General features: G+C 45.3%; 1 protein-coding gene across 2 annotated transcripts; it reads right to left on the reverse strand.

Annotated features, from left to right (window-relative positions):
• Positions 1-1022: 1022 nt before the first annotated feature.
• Positions 1023-16753, reverse strand: Tectb (tectorin beta). Of its 2 annotated transcripts, XM_028875079.2 has the most exons (10): positions 16389-16753; positions 15475-15665; positions 13725-13867; positions 13549-13621; positions 8114-8217; positions 7905-7988; positions 6513-6675; positions 5343-5415; positions 3652-3684; positions 1023-2653 (listed from the first exon to the last, which is right to left on the reverse strand). In XM_028875079.2, exons 1-10 carry the CDS (start codon positions 16462-16464, stop codon positions 2604-2606), a joined length of 990 nt encoding a protein of 329 aa, XP_028730912.1. In that variant the 5' UTR covers positions 16465-16753; the 3' UTR covers positions 1023-2603. The 2 variants fall into 2 exon arrangements, with proteins under 2 accessions (XP_028730912.1, XP_028730910.1); XM_028875077.2 differs by lacking the exon at positions 1023-2653 and having other exon boundaries at positions 3359-3684.
• Between the last annotated feature and the right edge of the window lie 278 nt (positions 16754-17031).

Raw genomic sequence — 17031 nt, forward strand, 5'->3', positions numbered from 1 at the left:
CAGTTTAGTTGGAAGGAGACAATTTTAGCACACAGCAATGCAACATTAGGGACTAGTAGAGCTATAAACAAAAACTGAAGTAACCAAATAATCTAATATTGTTATAGTAAAAGGGCATTAGAAAATGCTATTCAGTTCCAGAGATGGGGTTGAATGAGGTATTGTCTATTGTTCCATCTTTGTTTTTGTATCAGTGATGTACATTTGCTTCTAGTCCATCTACTTACCTAATCATACTCATATAATAAAGACTTTGTTAAATCTGTCTTCATTTAATATTATAACATAAACATTTGATATCCAGACCTGTACATACACACAAAACACACATACATATACAAACACAGACACCCACATGGATACCCATATTCATATACACACACCCACATACATACATATACTAGGTATATGTGTGTATATATATATACACATGGGGAGAGAAGAGAGGGAGGGAGCAAGACAGAAAGGGAATGAATATAGATATCATAGTTAGGAATTTTTATAAGAGCAATTTTCACAAATCTGTATCTAGTGGTGTGTGTGTGTGTGTGTGTGTGTGTGTGTTGTGTACTAATGATACCTAAGGGAAGGTGTATTTTCCCCCCTCTGGATGTCTGTTTTGTGTTTAGTATGAATTAGAATTTACAGCAGACATTACAATGAAGTCCCTTTCTCTTGATCCCTCATAGAGAAGTCCTAAGGCAGAAAGGGTAACCAAACACTGTTACCAGTGTGGGGGCTACCAGTTAAGCCTAAGCCAAACAATCTAAGAGACACTAGAGTTTCACAGGCAGGGATGGCCCAGGGGATCCTCCCACTCTCTAATGTTAGTCATGCAAGATGGCTTTACCCCTCGCCTCTTGGTCTGTAAACTCCAGAAGTGTTTGAAGTACAAATGATCAAAAGTTTGTGTAATATTTGGATTCTATGAAGTCTAGAAGCCCTTGGAAAGGTTGTGGGATCGGCTTCTATCATAATACATGAACATGTAAACTGCAGTCATAGGTTATCTATTCCAGGCATTTTATTTAGTCCATAGCACCAGGTAGAAATACAAGTTCAAAAATCATGGTGAGAAATTTAAACATTGTTTTATCCTGACAGCCAATGACATAAACTTGGCTATATATGCGCTATATAAGAGTTTCTGACTAGAACCAATAAAGCATGTTTTTTATATTTCCGGATTACAATTAACTCTGACTTTAGGAAGAGATTCCAAACTGATTGGAGCACCAGTTAGATATCACGTTTAGACTGCATGGAACCATTGTACCACAGCCTATGGCTAAACAAACAAGACTTGGTAACTGGTTTAATTTCTAAGTTCATTTATGCAAGTTGTAAAAAGATCAACAAACTGCAAACCTCAAAACCTCTCAAGGACATTAAATACAGAGGACAAACTGGCACATGATCTCAAATGTTTGTACTTGACAAAGGAAAAAAAATGTAGAACTTGGCCTATCCTGTCACCCCACAGCTGAGGCTCCGGCAGGCTTGGTTTGCTCAGTTTGTTCCTTGTTGACAAGTGTGAATCACTGACATTAGCATATTCTAGACCACAGGGGTGTCCAGTTTTGAGAGTGTGCTGTCATGTGCTGTCATTGGCTATATTTGCATTGTGTTTCTGATGTTTTACTGGTTCAGTTCTCACAATCCTAAGTGAACGAGCTGGAAGCAGACACAGGCTTGAGTGTTTTCAGGGAAGGTGGAATGCCTTAGGCCATCCCAGACAGGAAGACTTCCTAGAGCAGATGAGGCTCATGAGTCCACGGAGCATCCTCCGCGGGAGGACTGGCTCTCGAATCTCAGAGAACCTGGACCCAGGCACAGTCTTCCCACTGTCGTGCAAATGCATTTCATGTAGGCAATGCCACATTGTTGTGTGAAATGAGGATGAATTTTACTCTTTCCATAGTCTATTTCCTATTTACTTTTGATTACAGAGAAATATAATCAGTTATAAGGATAAGGCATTATAATACCTACCTAATGTTTATATCTACTTAAGAAACCCTATAATAAAAAAAAATTAGTACTAGGGGCTCTTAAGAACCAACTTCTTGTCTCTTACAAAAGGTTGAATGAATATATCTTATTTAACTTGGATTTCCACATTTTCACTTGAAGATTGGAATCTCCTGCCTAGGAGCTCAGTTCTGGTCCTTAGAATTAGACAGTGCCTGCTGGGTAAAGTTGGCTATCCCTGTGGATTCTGTATTTGGCATTTTTTTTTTTTTTGTGGTTATGGTCTGTCTTTGCCTCTGAATGCTAAGCTGCATATTATGTATGTGTGAATCTTTTATGATGAAGTAGCTTTTGAATGCTGCCCTAATTTGAGTAGAGGAGAGAAGACTCCTCCCTACCTTCGTGGAGGGGGATTGGCAGGACCTTATGACCAGAGGAAGGAATAAGGGGAAGTGTGGCTCCAACAGCACTGGATCACCAAATTCACACACACAAAATAATCATGGGGAGCACATATTTGGTGAAGCGCTATTCTCTGCTCCCCAGCAGTGAAGTCTTCTATTTGTTCTTTTTGGCAGTGTGTCATAGTTCAGGGTGGCCTTGAAGAGTCGCCGCAGCTGCCCAGCTCTCTCTTATAGCACAGCACAGATCCCCAACATCAGGATGAGGTGATAAAGAACATCTGTGGAGCAGAGGGGCAGAGACACACTGAGAAACAGCTGCATAAGGTCAAGGAGAATCAGCCAGAGTTAATGCAATAAGGATGCGGAAAGCTTCCAAACTTCATACAGTCGTTTCTGTTCATTCCCTGGGGCTCGCACTGTCTACTTCTATCAATACCGAGGTCCTGATACATAAGCCTAGATTGTGGACCTTTGGCAAAGAGACATTTGAACTTGGATGGCACAGTGATGGCATACACCTTTCATTGTAGGATGGTTTCTGGAGCACTTCCCTTGAAAATGAGAAGTGGGCATTGAAATCGATTTACATGATTTTCTTCTAATGATGCAGTGGTTTCCGTCTGTGAGTCTGCAAACCACTGCCGTAGCCCCAGCCCGTCTCCCTCATTCTTATGTCCCTGTCATCTTGCAGCCAGACCCTGGTGCAGCTGGAATGGCTCTTCCTCTAAGAAGTGGCTCTGGCTGTTGCTATGCTGGTTCCCCCGGCCCTCACCCCATGACCTTGCCTTGTCCACTGTATTGTTTAGTGCTGACCTATAATTCATAGCACACTGTGTATGTAGGGACAATCAAAGCCCAGTTCACACACAGGGCCAAACTGAGAGGGGAGGCTGAGGCTCTTTCTTATCTGAGTCACTCCATTAATGAACAGCTGAGTCATAGCAGGGCCGCAGATATTCGCTAATGAGCAGATGATCTGATCAAATCTATGTTCTGCAAACTCAGGAACCTTAGGAAAGCCACCGAGTGATGGCTTTGTTCAGAGGGTGCTGTGGGATCTGATGGTTTTTCATCCATTCGAAACAGCTCCTCTCTCGGGTCACAGGCTGGTTGGAGTGAGACCTCTTTGCCTCTGTGCCCCTCTGCCCCACTCAGGTGTACTTCAAGATGTATATTTTCAACAACAGATTTTGCTGGGGTAAAGTAAACACCTCCAACAGTACATCTACTTCACACAAGCATTGCCCCATGACACGTAAGTGCCTCTTAGTCTTACCTGAGAAGTCACAGAGACTGGAAAGTCCCCTGCCTGGAGTGAGCAAAGAGAGAGAAGGCAGGTTGAAGAAAGTCATGAAAGAAGTACCAGGACTGTTTCTGAGCCACAAAGCTGACCATGTCTGACCTCCACTAAATCATGAGCCATGACCTTTTAGAGGAAGCATATACTGAGGTTTACAAAGACTTGTATTACAGCATCATCTCCTTGGCTATCTAAAGCAGGGGCTGCTAAATATTTTGGAGAGCACAAGATACTAAATACTTTTAGCTTTGCAGGGGGCCATGAAGTATTTTTTTTTTTATACTTTTGGACAGAGTCTTACTATATATCCTAGATGACCCACAGATTCACTATCCTCCTGCCTCAGCCTCTTGAGTACTGAGATTACAGGTGTGTACAACCACACCAAGCATGGCCTTATTGCACTGTCCTTGTAGTGTGAATATTCCTGTAGATAATGCCATCTGTGTTCTAATAAAGCTTTGTAGACACTGAGATTTTAATTTCATTGAATTTTTATGCACCACGTTTTTCTTTTTAATTTTTGGAACCACGTGAAAGTATACAAAACCTGTTTTAGTTTGTAGACCCCATAGAACCAAGAGGAAGCATGGGGACTTTGTCCTGGTCTGTGGTTCGGCACTTACGCTTTGAGGTACAACTCTAAAGTGCAGTAGAATATTATTTTAAGGTGTGTTACTTTTGTTTATGTTGCATTTGTTTAATTCTGTGAAGCTCTGTCACTGTGCCTGTCTAAAACACCTGATAGTCTAATAAAGAGCTGAATGGCCAATAGCAAGGCAGGAGAGAGGATAGGCGGGGCTGGCAGGCAGAGAGAATATATAGAGGGAGAAAACTGGGAGGAGGAATCGAGCAGCTAGAGAAGGAGGAGGACTCTAGGGACCAGCCACCCAGCTACACAACCAGCAAGCCATGGAGTAAGAGTAAGATTTACAGAGGGAAAAGCCAGAGGCAAAGATAGATGGGATAATTTAAGGGAAGCTGTTGAGAAAGGAGCAAAGCTAATGCTGGGCATTCATAAGTAAGAATAAGCCTGTGTGTATGATTTATTGCAAGCTGGGTGGCAGGTCCCCCAAAAAGAGCAAAATCAAACACACCGCCAAAGTCTGGCTCATCCTCCACTCACAGCATTCTCCAGGTCACACTGACATTTTCCAACAGTCTATAAGGCCTCTACTGGGTCAGTTCCCATGGCCACACACTCCTGCATCACCCTATGCATCCCCCACCCCTCAACATTCTCTGTCCCTCAGTGTGGACTGTCTGTCTCCTGGCTAGAGGGTAAACTCCTGAGACAGGGTCTCCATGAGTCTTGCTCATTTCTGGATCTCAGTGTTCAGGCCAGGCTTGTCAGTGAAGGCTTGCTGACATTCCCAGGACACCTACATTTCCATTCCCATTGTTCACTGAGTGACCAGTTTGGAAGCTCAGCTCTGCACTTCTTAATCCCTTAGGGACATTTGGATCTGGGCCCCAATAAGACGTTCAAGGTAGTCAACAAACCTCTCACCTCCTTGGGCCCACATGATCGACCCCCGCTACTCGAGGAGCAGGTGAGTGTTGTGTCCACAGGCACGCCTGGTTTGACAATTCAATCCAAATGCTCAAACCTGCCGTGCCTGTGGACACAGCCCAGAATGCACATGACTATTGGGCAATCAGCTTACTCCGCAAGGACAGCTCCACAACCAGGACACCCCCTGTCTGGTCCCGTAGCATACGCTTCCGTTTGTCACAATTCTGAAGACCGGGAGGAGAAATGAACAAAGGAAACAAGAAACAAACAAAAAAACAAAATGAAACTTCATGGAGTCCAAGTCCCCAGTCACTACATACATAAAGTGTACACACACACAGACACAGACACACACACATACACACACACACACACACACACACACACACACACACACACGCACACACGCACACATGCACGCACACACGCACACACTCGAGTGCCTAGAATTCACTGGCTCTTCAGGGTGGGAAACCCTGCTGTAGTAGTTTATTATCCAGCAGAGGATGGGCACCATGCCTTTCCATAGGGATGAAGGCTTTTACTTTCCTCTTGACTCAGTGATAGGAGAAGAGGACACTTGCAAAATGTGTTCTGCTCTATTTTCTTTGTTTAAAAACTGCAACTCCTTTGATCAAGTACTAATTGGTTCTCCTCCACCCTCAGCCCTGCACCCTCTGGTTCTTTTTTCTTTTCTTCCCTGTGCTTTCTAACCACATGACTTGATGGAAGGAGAGATTCAACCTCCTTTCTGCTGATTCCTCCAGGCCCCATGGGCTGGCAGCCTCCTCAGAAGCTCTGAGGCCTCCAGTCTATGGAGGAGATGGGGACAGTTTGGAGCTCAGTACTTTTAAGTTCCCGAGGAGGTGTTCTACAGCTCTGCAAGGCCCAGAACCACAGGACACTGGTCCTTCCCCTCACTGTGCCATCCATCCTGACCTAGACTTTCAGCGTTTCTCTGAAGATGATCCAATCCAGATTACAATCACCTGCCTTTAGAGTTCTGTCTAGATCTTGGATCCCTTGACACTTTTAACTTTTTCAAAGCATTTTCATGCCTGTTACTATATTCATTTTTTATCTTACATTGTTCTCTGAAAAGGGAACAGCCATCAGAATTGATGGCCTCTGTTCAAAGATGATGAGACCAGGCTCTGAGGGCAAGCAACACAAACCAAGTTGGTAAGTTTTTGGTAGCAAGGTAGACAGGCCCAGACCTTCTGCCTCTGCACCCAGGGCCCACATCTCTCAGATCAAATCCAGCTCCTCCAATACCAGCCCTCTGGGGGTAATATCTTCCTTCCAGAGCCAGGATCCTCACCACTGGGCAGGAAAGCTTCTCACTGTCACAGATGAATGTCTCACAGTGTAACCAAACCTTGGAGAGTTTGGGGATGTTCTGGAACCGGAAGGCATTGAATTGAAAAGTTGCCCTGTGATCCTTGCCGTTCTCATGCACCAGGACTGTTTCATCGGTGGGGCAGCTGGCGCACATGGGGGAAGGGAGAGCGAAATATCACACCAGAGAACTCCAAAAAGGCTCTAAGGCAAAATTTCACACAGCGTTCTGTGCACAGCTATTTGTCCTTTCAAAGAACTCTGATTCCTGAGTGTGAGGTCAAACTGAAGGGCTAGAGGGGTGGATGGGATTGTCTCCATCCTAAAACAGAGGGTGACTTCTGAGAACCCACACATCTGGTAAGTTAACCCCTGTCCCAAAGAAGTGAACTCTCAAGCCCTCTTTAGGACTGTCCCCTGGAAGACCCCAGGGTAACCCAAGGTAAGGACCAACATGATGGATGGGAGCAGTGTGTTCCAGTGTTGCTGTAGACACCTACATTCAAGTCACACCACTGCTTATCCCTGTGTGCATTGTTAGGTTTTGCCTGAAATTTATGTTCAATTAATTATACATATAATATATAGTAACCTTTGTAAAAATCATAGTCATTTTCATATATTATCTAGATAACAGAAAGAAATATCTAAATGTATGTTTGCTGAGACAGAAGCAGGAACTAAAAAATATTATCCCAGAATTCTCTCTCAGGAGTCATGAGTGAGAAACAAAGGTTGTGCCTTCCTATCTGGGCCAAGGGTCAGAGTTATTTCTGTTTGTTGTGGCCTTGGCAGTGATGGGTTGTGAGAATTTTCCAACTTATGAAATGAGGCTCTAACAGGATTGTTTGGTCAATAAACCTGAGATCCTTGCCTGAACTCAAGACACAGAGCCTTAAAATAGCTCTCTGCAGCCAGGGTGCTCTGGCCCCGTATCGGCCAGTGGAAAGAAATGTAAGGGGAGCTCTGTGTGGGGGAAGGGAGGCAAATAGTGGGCAAGCCTAGATGTCTTGGCACCACCATCCCTTGGCACAGGCTGTGGCACCTGCTTCTCAGTGACAGCTCACTCTGGTTGGATGGTGGCAGCCGTGGGGAGATCTCCATCTCACCCTGAACAGTCCCTTGCCCCACATGGAATCACACTTTGAGGGGAGTGTGCTTCTGCAGTTGTCCTCATGTGTACAGGAAAATAGCTGATTATATATATATATATGTTTTATATATAATATCGCTAAGGGCTCTTGAAAACTGGAGTTCCACCCAAAGGATCTGGTATGAACAAAAAGTTTCCTCCCAAGCTATTCTAAGCTACAGCGGAAGGGACCAGGGTACACTAGACCAGTGCTCTGCATTGACTCCAGGGAGTAGCACCTACCCCTTACTGATCAGCTGCCACTGCAAGGGGTACATGAAGTCCGCCGAGGGGGTGGCCCAACAGCTGTTCAGGACGACTTTAAACCTGGAAATAAAGCAAGGAGATGCCACTCTGAAGCAGTTTAAGCACGCAAACATCTGAAGGCTGGAATCTGTTGGCTGGCCTTTTTTCCCTTTGTTCTTAAAAAGACACAGAGAAAAGGAACTTACCGAGTGCTTAGCCCTTTGGCTTCTACTCCTGCGAACAGGTCCGAACCGATTTCGGATGTTTCCAGAATGAAAGGAGCTTCTTTCTTGGTGGAAAACTTGGCATTCTTAGGAAGAAAATGGGGACACTAGGCATTGTGACCTCTCAGAATGAATAGTCAGTTCTGGCAGAAGCAGAAACTTTGGGGATAGGATATAGATGGAACTAATCAACCAAGGAACAAGCTCATGAGACCATTGAGAAAACACCAGAGTGAGAGAAAATGCACCTCTGAGGACGCGGATGACATCTTAGAAGAGGTAAGGACATTGCTGGTCATGGTTTGACACACATTGTCTCAGTGATGCCAATAAAATTGACTGATAGAAAAATAACCAAGCAATGGTTTCACAAATCACTCAAGGCCAAGAGCAACCAAATACATAGCCCCTCATGATTCCTGATTCCCCACACTCTGTCTGAGCAAATGCTCGCCTAAGTTCTAAAGTTTGTGACTTGATTACCAGTGTGATTATCAACAGGCACACGCCTTTGGTTGCCTGCAATGTATTTAGGTGTTGTTCTACATGTTTGGATAGTTTCTATGTCAAGATACTCTGAATTGAGATATAATATTTGTGAATGAAGCAAGATCTGTCTCCAATTGACTGGATTTTCTAGCAGGAGAGAAAGACAATAGAAAAGAAGTAAATTACACAGTACATCGGACTAGCATATAGTATGTAATATTGGAAGCCATAAAAATAGCAAAAGGGACTAGAAACATGAGGAAGGGCAAGCTGCATTTAGTGTATGTGTATGTGTGTGTGTGTGTGTGTGTGTGTTCATATGCATGTTTGTGTGGGCATGGTACATGAGTGTATAAAGGTATTAATGTATGTGTATGCACATGTATGTGGAGGTCAGAGGTCAACCTCTGGTTTCATTCTTCAGGCAACTGTCTACCTTGAGTTTAACACAGGGTCTCTCACTGGCCCAGAATTCACCAAGTGGGCTCGGCTGGCCAGCAAATAAGTGACAGGGACCACCTGTCCCTGTCTCCAGGGCTGGGATTACAAGTGCCCTCATGCTCAGCTTGTTTCTTTAGATGCAGGCTCTGAAGGGTGAACTCGGGTCCTCACGGGGCACAACAAGCCCTTCCGCAAAGGAGGTTTATTTTTCTGAGGTAACATTTTTGAGGAGGGGCAGTCAGGGAGGCCTCTTTGAGGAATCTAAACAAGGCTTGTGTAAAGTGAGGAAGGGGCTGTGTAGCCACACCAGAAAGAATGTCTGCCCGGGGGTTTGGTGTGGCTGACAGGTCAGCAAGGAGGCCAGGTCTGGAGGAGGGTTAGAAAGCAGAGAAAGGAGCAGGGGATGGGATTACGAGGCTATGAGGTAGATCGAGGACAGCAGGCCTTGAAACCTGAGTGTGCCAAAGCGTCACTACCATGACAGGCTCAGGAGTGTCAGGGTCTGGTCCCTGGCCCAGCTTTGTTCTATCCGTGGCTGATATGTAAAATTAAATTAATTATAAAATAAAAATATTTTTAAAAAACTCTATCATCTTCAGATAACGCACAGTGAGCTATTAGGAATTACAGCTGACTGACTTCCTCAAAGGAGGCTCTCCATTCTGTGAGTCTCCTGTTCAATTCACTTAAGTAAGAACCTGGAACTACTCTCTGGCATTAGCCATGAGGGACAGAGACATTGGCCTCTGGGACACTGTAGAATAGAAACATAAAGTTTAGGGTATTTCAAAACCTGAATTTATAAGCTTAGAGACTTGCGACTCGGTAGGCACCTTAGGAAGACTTCCATTATTCTACTGAAGCAGGTCCAGCCGAGGCTCCCACAATAAGTTACCTAGACGCTGGCTCCCTTCTTTCCATGTTAGGCCTCTGCACCACATTATTGGTTGCCACAATTAAGCAGTAACAGTCCCTGGCATAAGTGATCTGCATAGCATGCGGCCAAAGTGGCCACCTGATCAGAAGTTTTTGAATTGTTTTTGGTATTGCCTAAAGTGTGTGTGATTTCAGGGGACATTTCCAAACACGGAAACTAACTTGACGATGGCAATTTAGTCCTCAAGTCTCCAGAGATGCTTCTGTGAAGCCTTTCTTCTGGAGACCAGCTGGTAGAGTCGGGGGTCTCTACAGATGGAACAATTGTCCAGTTCTCCATCAGAGTGGAGATGAGAAGCTGCACTCTTTGTTTCTGATAACTACAATAACACTTCGTATGGTTTCCCCTTCCCTCTCCTTCCCTCCTTCCTTCCTGGGTCTTTCTATACAGCTCTGACCACTGTGAGGTTCAGCCAGAACCTCACTATGTAGACCAGACTGGCCTCAGACTCCCAGCAATCCTGCTGCTGCCCCTCATGCTGCCTGACAAATAGGAGCCACCATGCCTGCTGTCCCTACTTTCTTTTTAACATGAAAATCAGAGACCTGCCCGTGATAGCTTTCCGTTGGTAAGCTGTTCTATGCCAGGGAAGTTTATCCTGACACCCCTAAAAGCAGAAAGATCACAAAGACTCCTTCACCATCCTAAAGGATAGAGGAGTCTGTTGAGAAACCATGTTCCAGAATTCCTTCTCTTGACCAGAAGGTTGACTCACAGCTAGCTAGTTACCCAAGCTAAGGATAGGCATGCCTCAGTGAGCAAGCAGTTCATGTGGGGAAATGTAGTTGCTTTTGTTCATAGGTGAGATAACAACAAAGAAAACTAACCTGAAACAAGTACTTCAGGGCATATTCCTAGAGTTTTCCAGAACTTAGATGATCACCTGTGGCCTCCTATGTCTCTTATTGGCTCCACAGAGGACTAGAGTAGAACATTTCAATTCTGGGTCCCATTTTGTGACAGGCACTGGCCAGCTGGCTTGTGCTCAGGGGAAAGAACCAACACGAACAGGGGTCCAGGGGTCAGGTTCCACATGATAATCTAGAACAAAAGGCCCCGCTCACCTTTGTCACTGGAAGAGGTGGGTGGCCCGCCCTCAGCAGTGGAAGCTCTGTGGACTTCATGTGGGAAGTCAAGGGTGGTCTCTGCCATTTGTTCTGATTCTGGAAGGATCTTTAGTCTTTCTTTGCCTATGTCCACCATAGGTCTTTTCATTTCTTTCTATAGCACCACTAAGAAGGCCAGTACTGTTTTGATTTTAAGAAGCTAACCTAGTCTCACACTGACATTGATATTGATCTTTATAAAGGCAACAGTTCTAAGAACATTCAGAGCATCCATGTTAAATGGGGCCTGAATCTACACTCAGGGAGAACAGCTGTCTTCTTGGGTCCTTACCAAGTTCACCCACCATGCTGAGTACTTAAGGATGATGTCACGACCGAGTTTCCCAATAGCTAAGGGATACATGTCACTAAGTTCTAGTTTCATGGCTGTAGAGCTGCAGGGAGGCTCCCTAACTTTCCCAAAGTCATTTAACTAGTAAATAGTAAAACCAGGCCTTGGGGCACGGCCCATTTTTTTAAATCCATAGTCCCATGCTATATCTGTAAACCCACAACCTTCCTTTGTCTTCAAAATGGGAGTCATAACTTTCCCCTGGGAATATCAACTATGGGTCCTTGGCCAAAGTGAGTGGGAAGGGCTGGAGAGAAAGGAGAGAGGACACATGCTGAGTAGGAGGAGTGTATTTGGGGGCCCAGGCTCTGAACTTCCCAGAATCCTAAGCAATTAGCAGTGTGTTGGTTCTATTGTGCTATGTAGGGCATGGTTCTGTTTCTGGTAATTTGATGGAAATATATGCAAGGGGGCAGTTGTTGCTTTAGAAACGCTCAAAAATGCCCTCAAAGTGGAAAAAAAAAATACATGGGCTAGGCGTAGGAAACTGAGCCCAGTGAGGAATATAAACAAAGGCGGCTGGACAGCGGAAACTGCTCTGTGTGGTCTGTTTGTCCCGGAGAGGCTTTGATGGCAGGGTTTGGGGACACCTTGGCTTCATTTCTAGACAATTCAGGAAGGAATTTGTCCCTCTGTTTCTGCAGATGGCCTGCTGTTGAAGGCTGATTGATTGACTGAAAGAATATGTTCCTTCTACTTCTGAGGTTATGTTTACATCTGAAGCTCAACTCTATGTGGTTGATGGTGAGAGATGAGTTTTAAAAACCCTGGTCTCTATCACCAACTATTGTAAACATTCATAGGATCAAATCTTCCACCTTATCTCATGAGAATAACAATAACTAGCTAGCTTCTAGACGGGGCCTTCCTATGAAAGACTGTAGTCCCTCTGCAGGAAGCTCTGTCAGCCTCATTTGATCACCCCTGGTGACCCACAGTGCATTGAGCTCTGGACACAGGTCAAGTGGCTGTGGACATTTATCTCTGGTTCAGCCACTTGTGATATAAAGCCGGGGCTGGTCTGGATTTTAAGGAAACTTGAAGCAAATGCATCTTAGAGATCCTTCTTCAACAATAATTTTTAAAAAGAGTAAAAAATTTGAATGCCACATTAGACATGGGCTTTGTGGGTGAAGGGCTATGACACTGTACTTTATGCCTTTCCAGGCAGTACCTCAGTAATCTCTGTTCCCACCAGAGGCTTCTCCAAGGCCCCTGTGTGGCCTTCCTTCTTTTGGGCTTCCTTATCTGCAAGACGGAGTAGGTTGTTTTAGGATTCTCTAGCACTCACTGATGAATTCCGGTGGATAATGGCTTCCGGGCAATAGGTGAAGCATTCAATGTTAGTGAGGTTTCAGATGAGATGCTATTTTCTCTTGCAAAACAAAATGGGTCAGATGTGCTGCCCTCTGAGGACACTTCCAACGCTCCATACAAAGGTTTGTGTTTCTGCCTGCCTCTTCCTCTAGCCAGCTGGGCCAGTGTGCCCTCTGTGTGCCTGTGTCCTTACTGGAAGCTACAGCTTAAAAACAAAATGCCCTTTCTATCGGGAGAGCCGCTGGGCTCATGGCCAGTGTGTATTTGGTTTCTCTGCAGCACTTAATTTTGAGAGAGACCAAAGTGTGCCTTTAACTTTCCATGTCAACACAGGCAGCAGATCCAATTAGAGCAGTGAGGAAATCTTATGGGATGAAAGAACTAAAAAGTAGAGGCTAGCCCTAAGCCTTGTCTTTAGCTCCAGACTAGTCAGGGAGTGCAATGCTCTTGACTAATGGTTTGGCAAATAAATCTCTGGAGAGTAATGTAGTAGAAACTAATCTTGATTAGCAGTCAGACATGGGTGTCCTCTTGTCTGGCCTGTGACCTTGCCTTAATTTTTGTATTGGTGAAATGGGAAGGTCAGGCACGCCTGTGCCGTTTAGCTCTTCCACTGGCCTGTGAAGGGAACCAACCTTCTGTTGCACCACATCTGTAAAGCCAAGTTAAGGCAGTATGCCACCGTTGGAGTTCCAGAGTGGGGCTCTGCCCAGAGGCCGGGAGAGGGTGACTCCCGTGGACGTAAGTGTCCTGGGGAAGGGCAACCTGGACTTACAGTGTAGAAGTTGAGGGACAATTGGCTTTCAAATGTGCCCATGCTCCCATTCTTGACATGAACAGTGGCCACTCTGAAAAGGGGAGAGAATTTTGCATAAGGACTGAAACATGCCTGATTGACAGGGACTGTAGCATCCTCATGGTGGCCAGCCCTCCACCCCCAGAGCGGCTTACCTCTGGTCAAAAGCAGCCTGGTTCACCAGGTAGGTAGAGTGGTAGGTGCAGGAGAAGGAGTAGTTGACCGGCTGGTTCTTCACAATCACCGTGCTGTCGTTGGACACGATGTGGCTATAGAAGTGGTAGATGGGGGGCTTGTACTGGAGGGAGGAAGAAGGCAGTTAGGGTGTACGCTGTCCCCCCGATGGACTGAGGATTCTGGGGAAAGTGGTTGGTGATGACTTCGTTGAAAAAAGCCTGGGAGAAAGCTGGACGTGGTGGCACATGCCTGTCATCCCATCACTTGGGAGGTGAATCTAAGGGGTTCCAGGCAAGCTTCAGCTACACAGTGACTTTGAAGTCAAGACCCTGTCGAAAAATAAAACAAAACAAAAAACCCAACGAGGAGACAAATATTTATCAGGAACAGTAGAACCCATTCTTTGTGGTGAAACTATTAGCAGAATTCTGGAATCCCTTCAACAAGGTCAACATTATATGTGTAGGAAAAGGCCTACTGGACTCTGACTGAGGGACTACTAGGTCAAGGGTCTCTGTTCCCAGCCTCAACTTTTTTTCCACTCCCCCTGTCCAAAGTCCTATGAATGTCTTTGTCCATCTTCCACTCTAGACCATAAGTCTGTAGTTAAAACATCTTTTAACCATAAAGTACCAGTTATGAAATTCTTCCTTCTCACAAGTTGGTCTCAAAACTCCCCGGCATTAGAACTGTGAACTCCCTTTTTAAAGGAAATGGCCTGAAAGCATGGAGATGTTTTCCACCTCAGCTCACCAGGATGCAATCACAGATATGATGCTCTGTTCATTTTGCTCATGGCTCTTGCGCTGTGGTTCTTGTGAGTCCATGGTCCCCTGCCGTGAATGCTCCACATGACCCTGCTTAGATCCTGTTAGCACTTTCCCAAATGCACCTGCCCTTCCAGTTCTTGGGGAAAGGATGGCCCATTGATTTGGGTATCCAATGTGGGGATGAAAGTACCGAAGTGAGAAGTGTGCTTTGTTCTACTCACAGAAGGAAGCTTTGCTGCTATCCCTATGCCCCAACAAATTAGGAAAATGAAAGTCAAGTCCAAAGAGTCGCCTGGGTTGTGGAGGTGGCTTGGTGGGTAAATGATAGCTGCACAGACATGAGGACCTGAGTTTGCATCTCTAACGTGATTATAAAATGCTGGGCACGGTGGGGGTCACATGCCTGCAATCCCAGCACTGGGAGCTGGAACAGGGAGATCTCAGGGGCTCTCTGGCCAGCCTGTCTCCCTGACTCAGCAAGCTCTGGGTTCAGTAAGATACCTATCTTAAGAGATAAGGTGGGGTGTGACAGAAGAAGACACATTTTTTTTTTTTTTTTTTTTTTGAGACAGGGTTTCTTTGTGCAGCTTTGGAGCCTTTCCTGGAACTCACTCTGTAGCTCGGACTGGCCTTGAACTCACAGAGATCCGCCTGCCTCTGCAATCCCGAGTGCTGGAATTAAAGGCGTGACCAGCACCGCCCGGCTATAAGAGGACACAATGTTAATGCAATACCAGCAGTGTCTGCACATCTGTACATGGGTGCACACAAAGAGTCATCTGAATTAGGTGAAAGAGAAGACTTTAGTCACTACAGCCTCCTAGGGAATTTGAGCGACAGGACTGACTTTAAAAAGGAATTTAGGGTGTTATGAATCCTCTTAAGGATGGCAGCAAACATCCCTCTTGTGTCTCATCCCTTCCGCTTAAGCATCCCTGCTTAAGTGGGCTGGCCTTACCTCGGACTGGGTTCCGCAGTAGGACCTGTTCTTAGGTGATAGGTCTGGGATGACAAACTGGTAGTAGCCACCTTCATGGACCCCATTGTAACACATTCCCCCGAGTGCCAGCTGATGGACTTCCCAGCCATAGGGACACTCAGGGATTTTAGTGATGATGGTTTTGGGGTAGCAAAACACAAGGATGACATCTGTAAGAGTACACACACGGTCTGAGTCAGTCACAGTCATCAAATGTCACGCAGAGGCAATTAAAATCATGTTCTTGCTAAGTTGTGGTGAGCTGTCCCAAACTTCAGCCATTGCCATTCTTTGTCTACAACTTATGCCACATGTAATAGCATCACTATTTAGTGTTTATTTAATTGGATCCACTTTTAAAAAACTGTCACTTTAGTTTAGAGCCAAGGTTTTGTTGTTGTTCAGCAATACTGGTTATTAAACCCAGAGCCTCAGGTTTGCCAGGCAAGAGCTCTACCACCAACCTATAGCCCCAGCCCTAAAACTTTTGCTTGATCTTAAAGAATATACCTGGGAAATCACAGACTGATATCTGTATTCCCATGAAAATGAGATTTCTTATCATTTAAAATGTCCACTGCATCATTTCATGCTCAATTCTGCAAAATATTGTTTAGAGACTCACAGCATGCATTGCATAGTCAAACACATAAAAAAGGGGACCCATCACACAGAAGAGGAAGGAAATATATTCTAATTTGTAAAAAAAAAAAATGGCTCATTCAGTACACTTTTTGCTCCCTGTGGGGGAATATCCTGATTGGTACTGGGGGCTTCTGTGCCTCCACCTGGTGACGGTTTACTCTTTCCCAACCAAGCTGTCTGGAGCTCGGATCACAGCAAGGTGGAGACTAGGGGTTTCCTTCTGGGAAAGCAGTGTGGCCCTGGGGTACCTGCTTTATTTGGAATGCATGATTTTGCCGAGGCTTCTGCAAAGAGCGCCAACAGGATGAAGGTCCTCGCCAGCATTGCTTCTCCAAAGCCGGTCTCTACCAGGTGACCAAACCGAACTGGCCGAATGCTCACCTTCCCTCTAGGCCCCGGGTCTCGATTGTTCTGTATTGGAAATATGAACGGAAAGTTAAAGTCAAGGGTAAGAATAAATTATCATCCAATCTGGTGGGGGAGTTTCCTAGGGTGACCGGTGGTGCTGTCCCTGGCTCGTACCACTGGAGAGGTTAATGCCACAGGCGGTTGCTCATGTTCCTGCCTTTTTCATTCTCTCTGGAGCGTAGATGCTGCCGCCCGGATACTCCCCAGATCTCCAGCCCCTGTCCTACTTCCCCCTTATATATCCAGAGGCTGTAAAAGAAACCAACTAGAGATAAGTCACAATGAGCGCACATTATCCACTGCAGGGCGAATAAAAGGGAACTTGGTACAATAATCCGATGGCAGCTCAGTTACCACCTGAATCTAATTTCTTCTCCTTTGGAGAGTTAGAAATCCCACCTCACCCCTGGTACTGCTACAATCAGGATTGGAGAGGGAAGCTAGAGTTTTCTTTCTTATGCAAAACATCAAAATAAAAAACAA

Source organism: Peromyscus leucopus, chromosome 1 (genome assembly GCF_004664715.2).
Source record: "Peromyscus leucopus breed LL Stock chromosome 1, UCI_PerLeu_2.1, whole genome shotgun sequence".
Lineage (NCBI taxonomy): Eukaryota > Metazoa > Chordata > Mammalia > Rodentia > Cricetidae > Peromyscus > Peromyscus leucopus.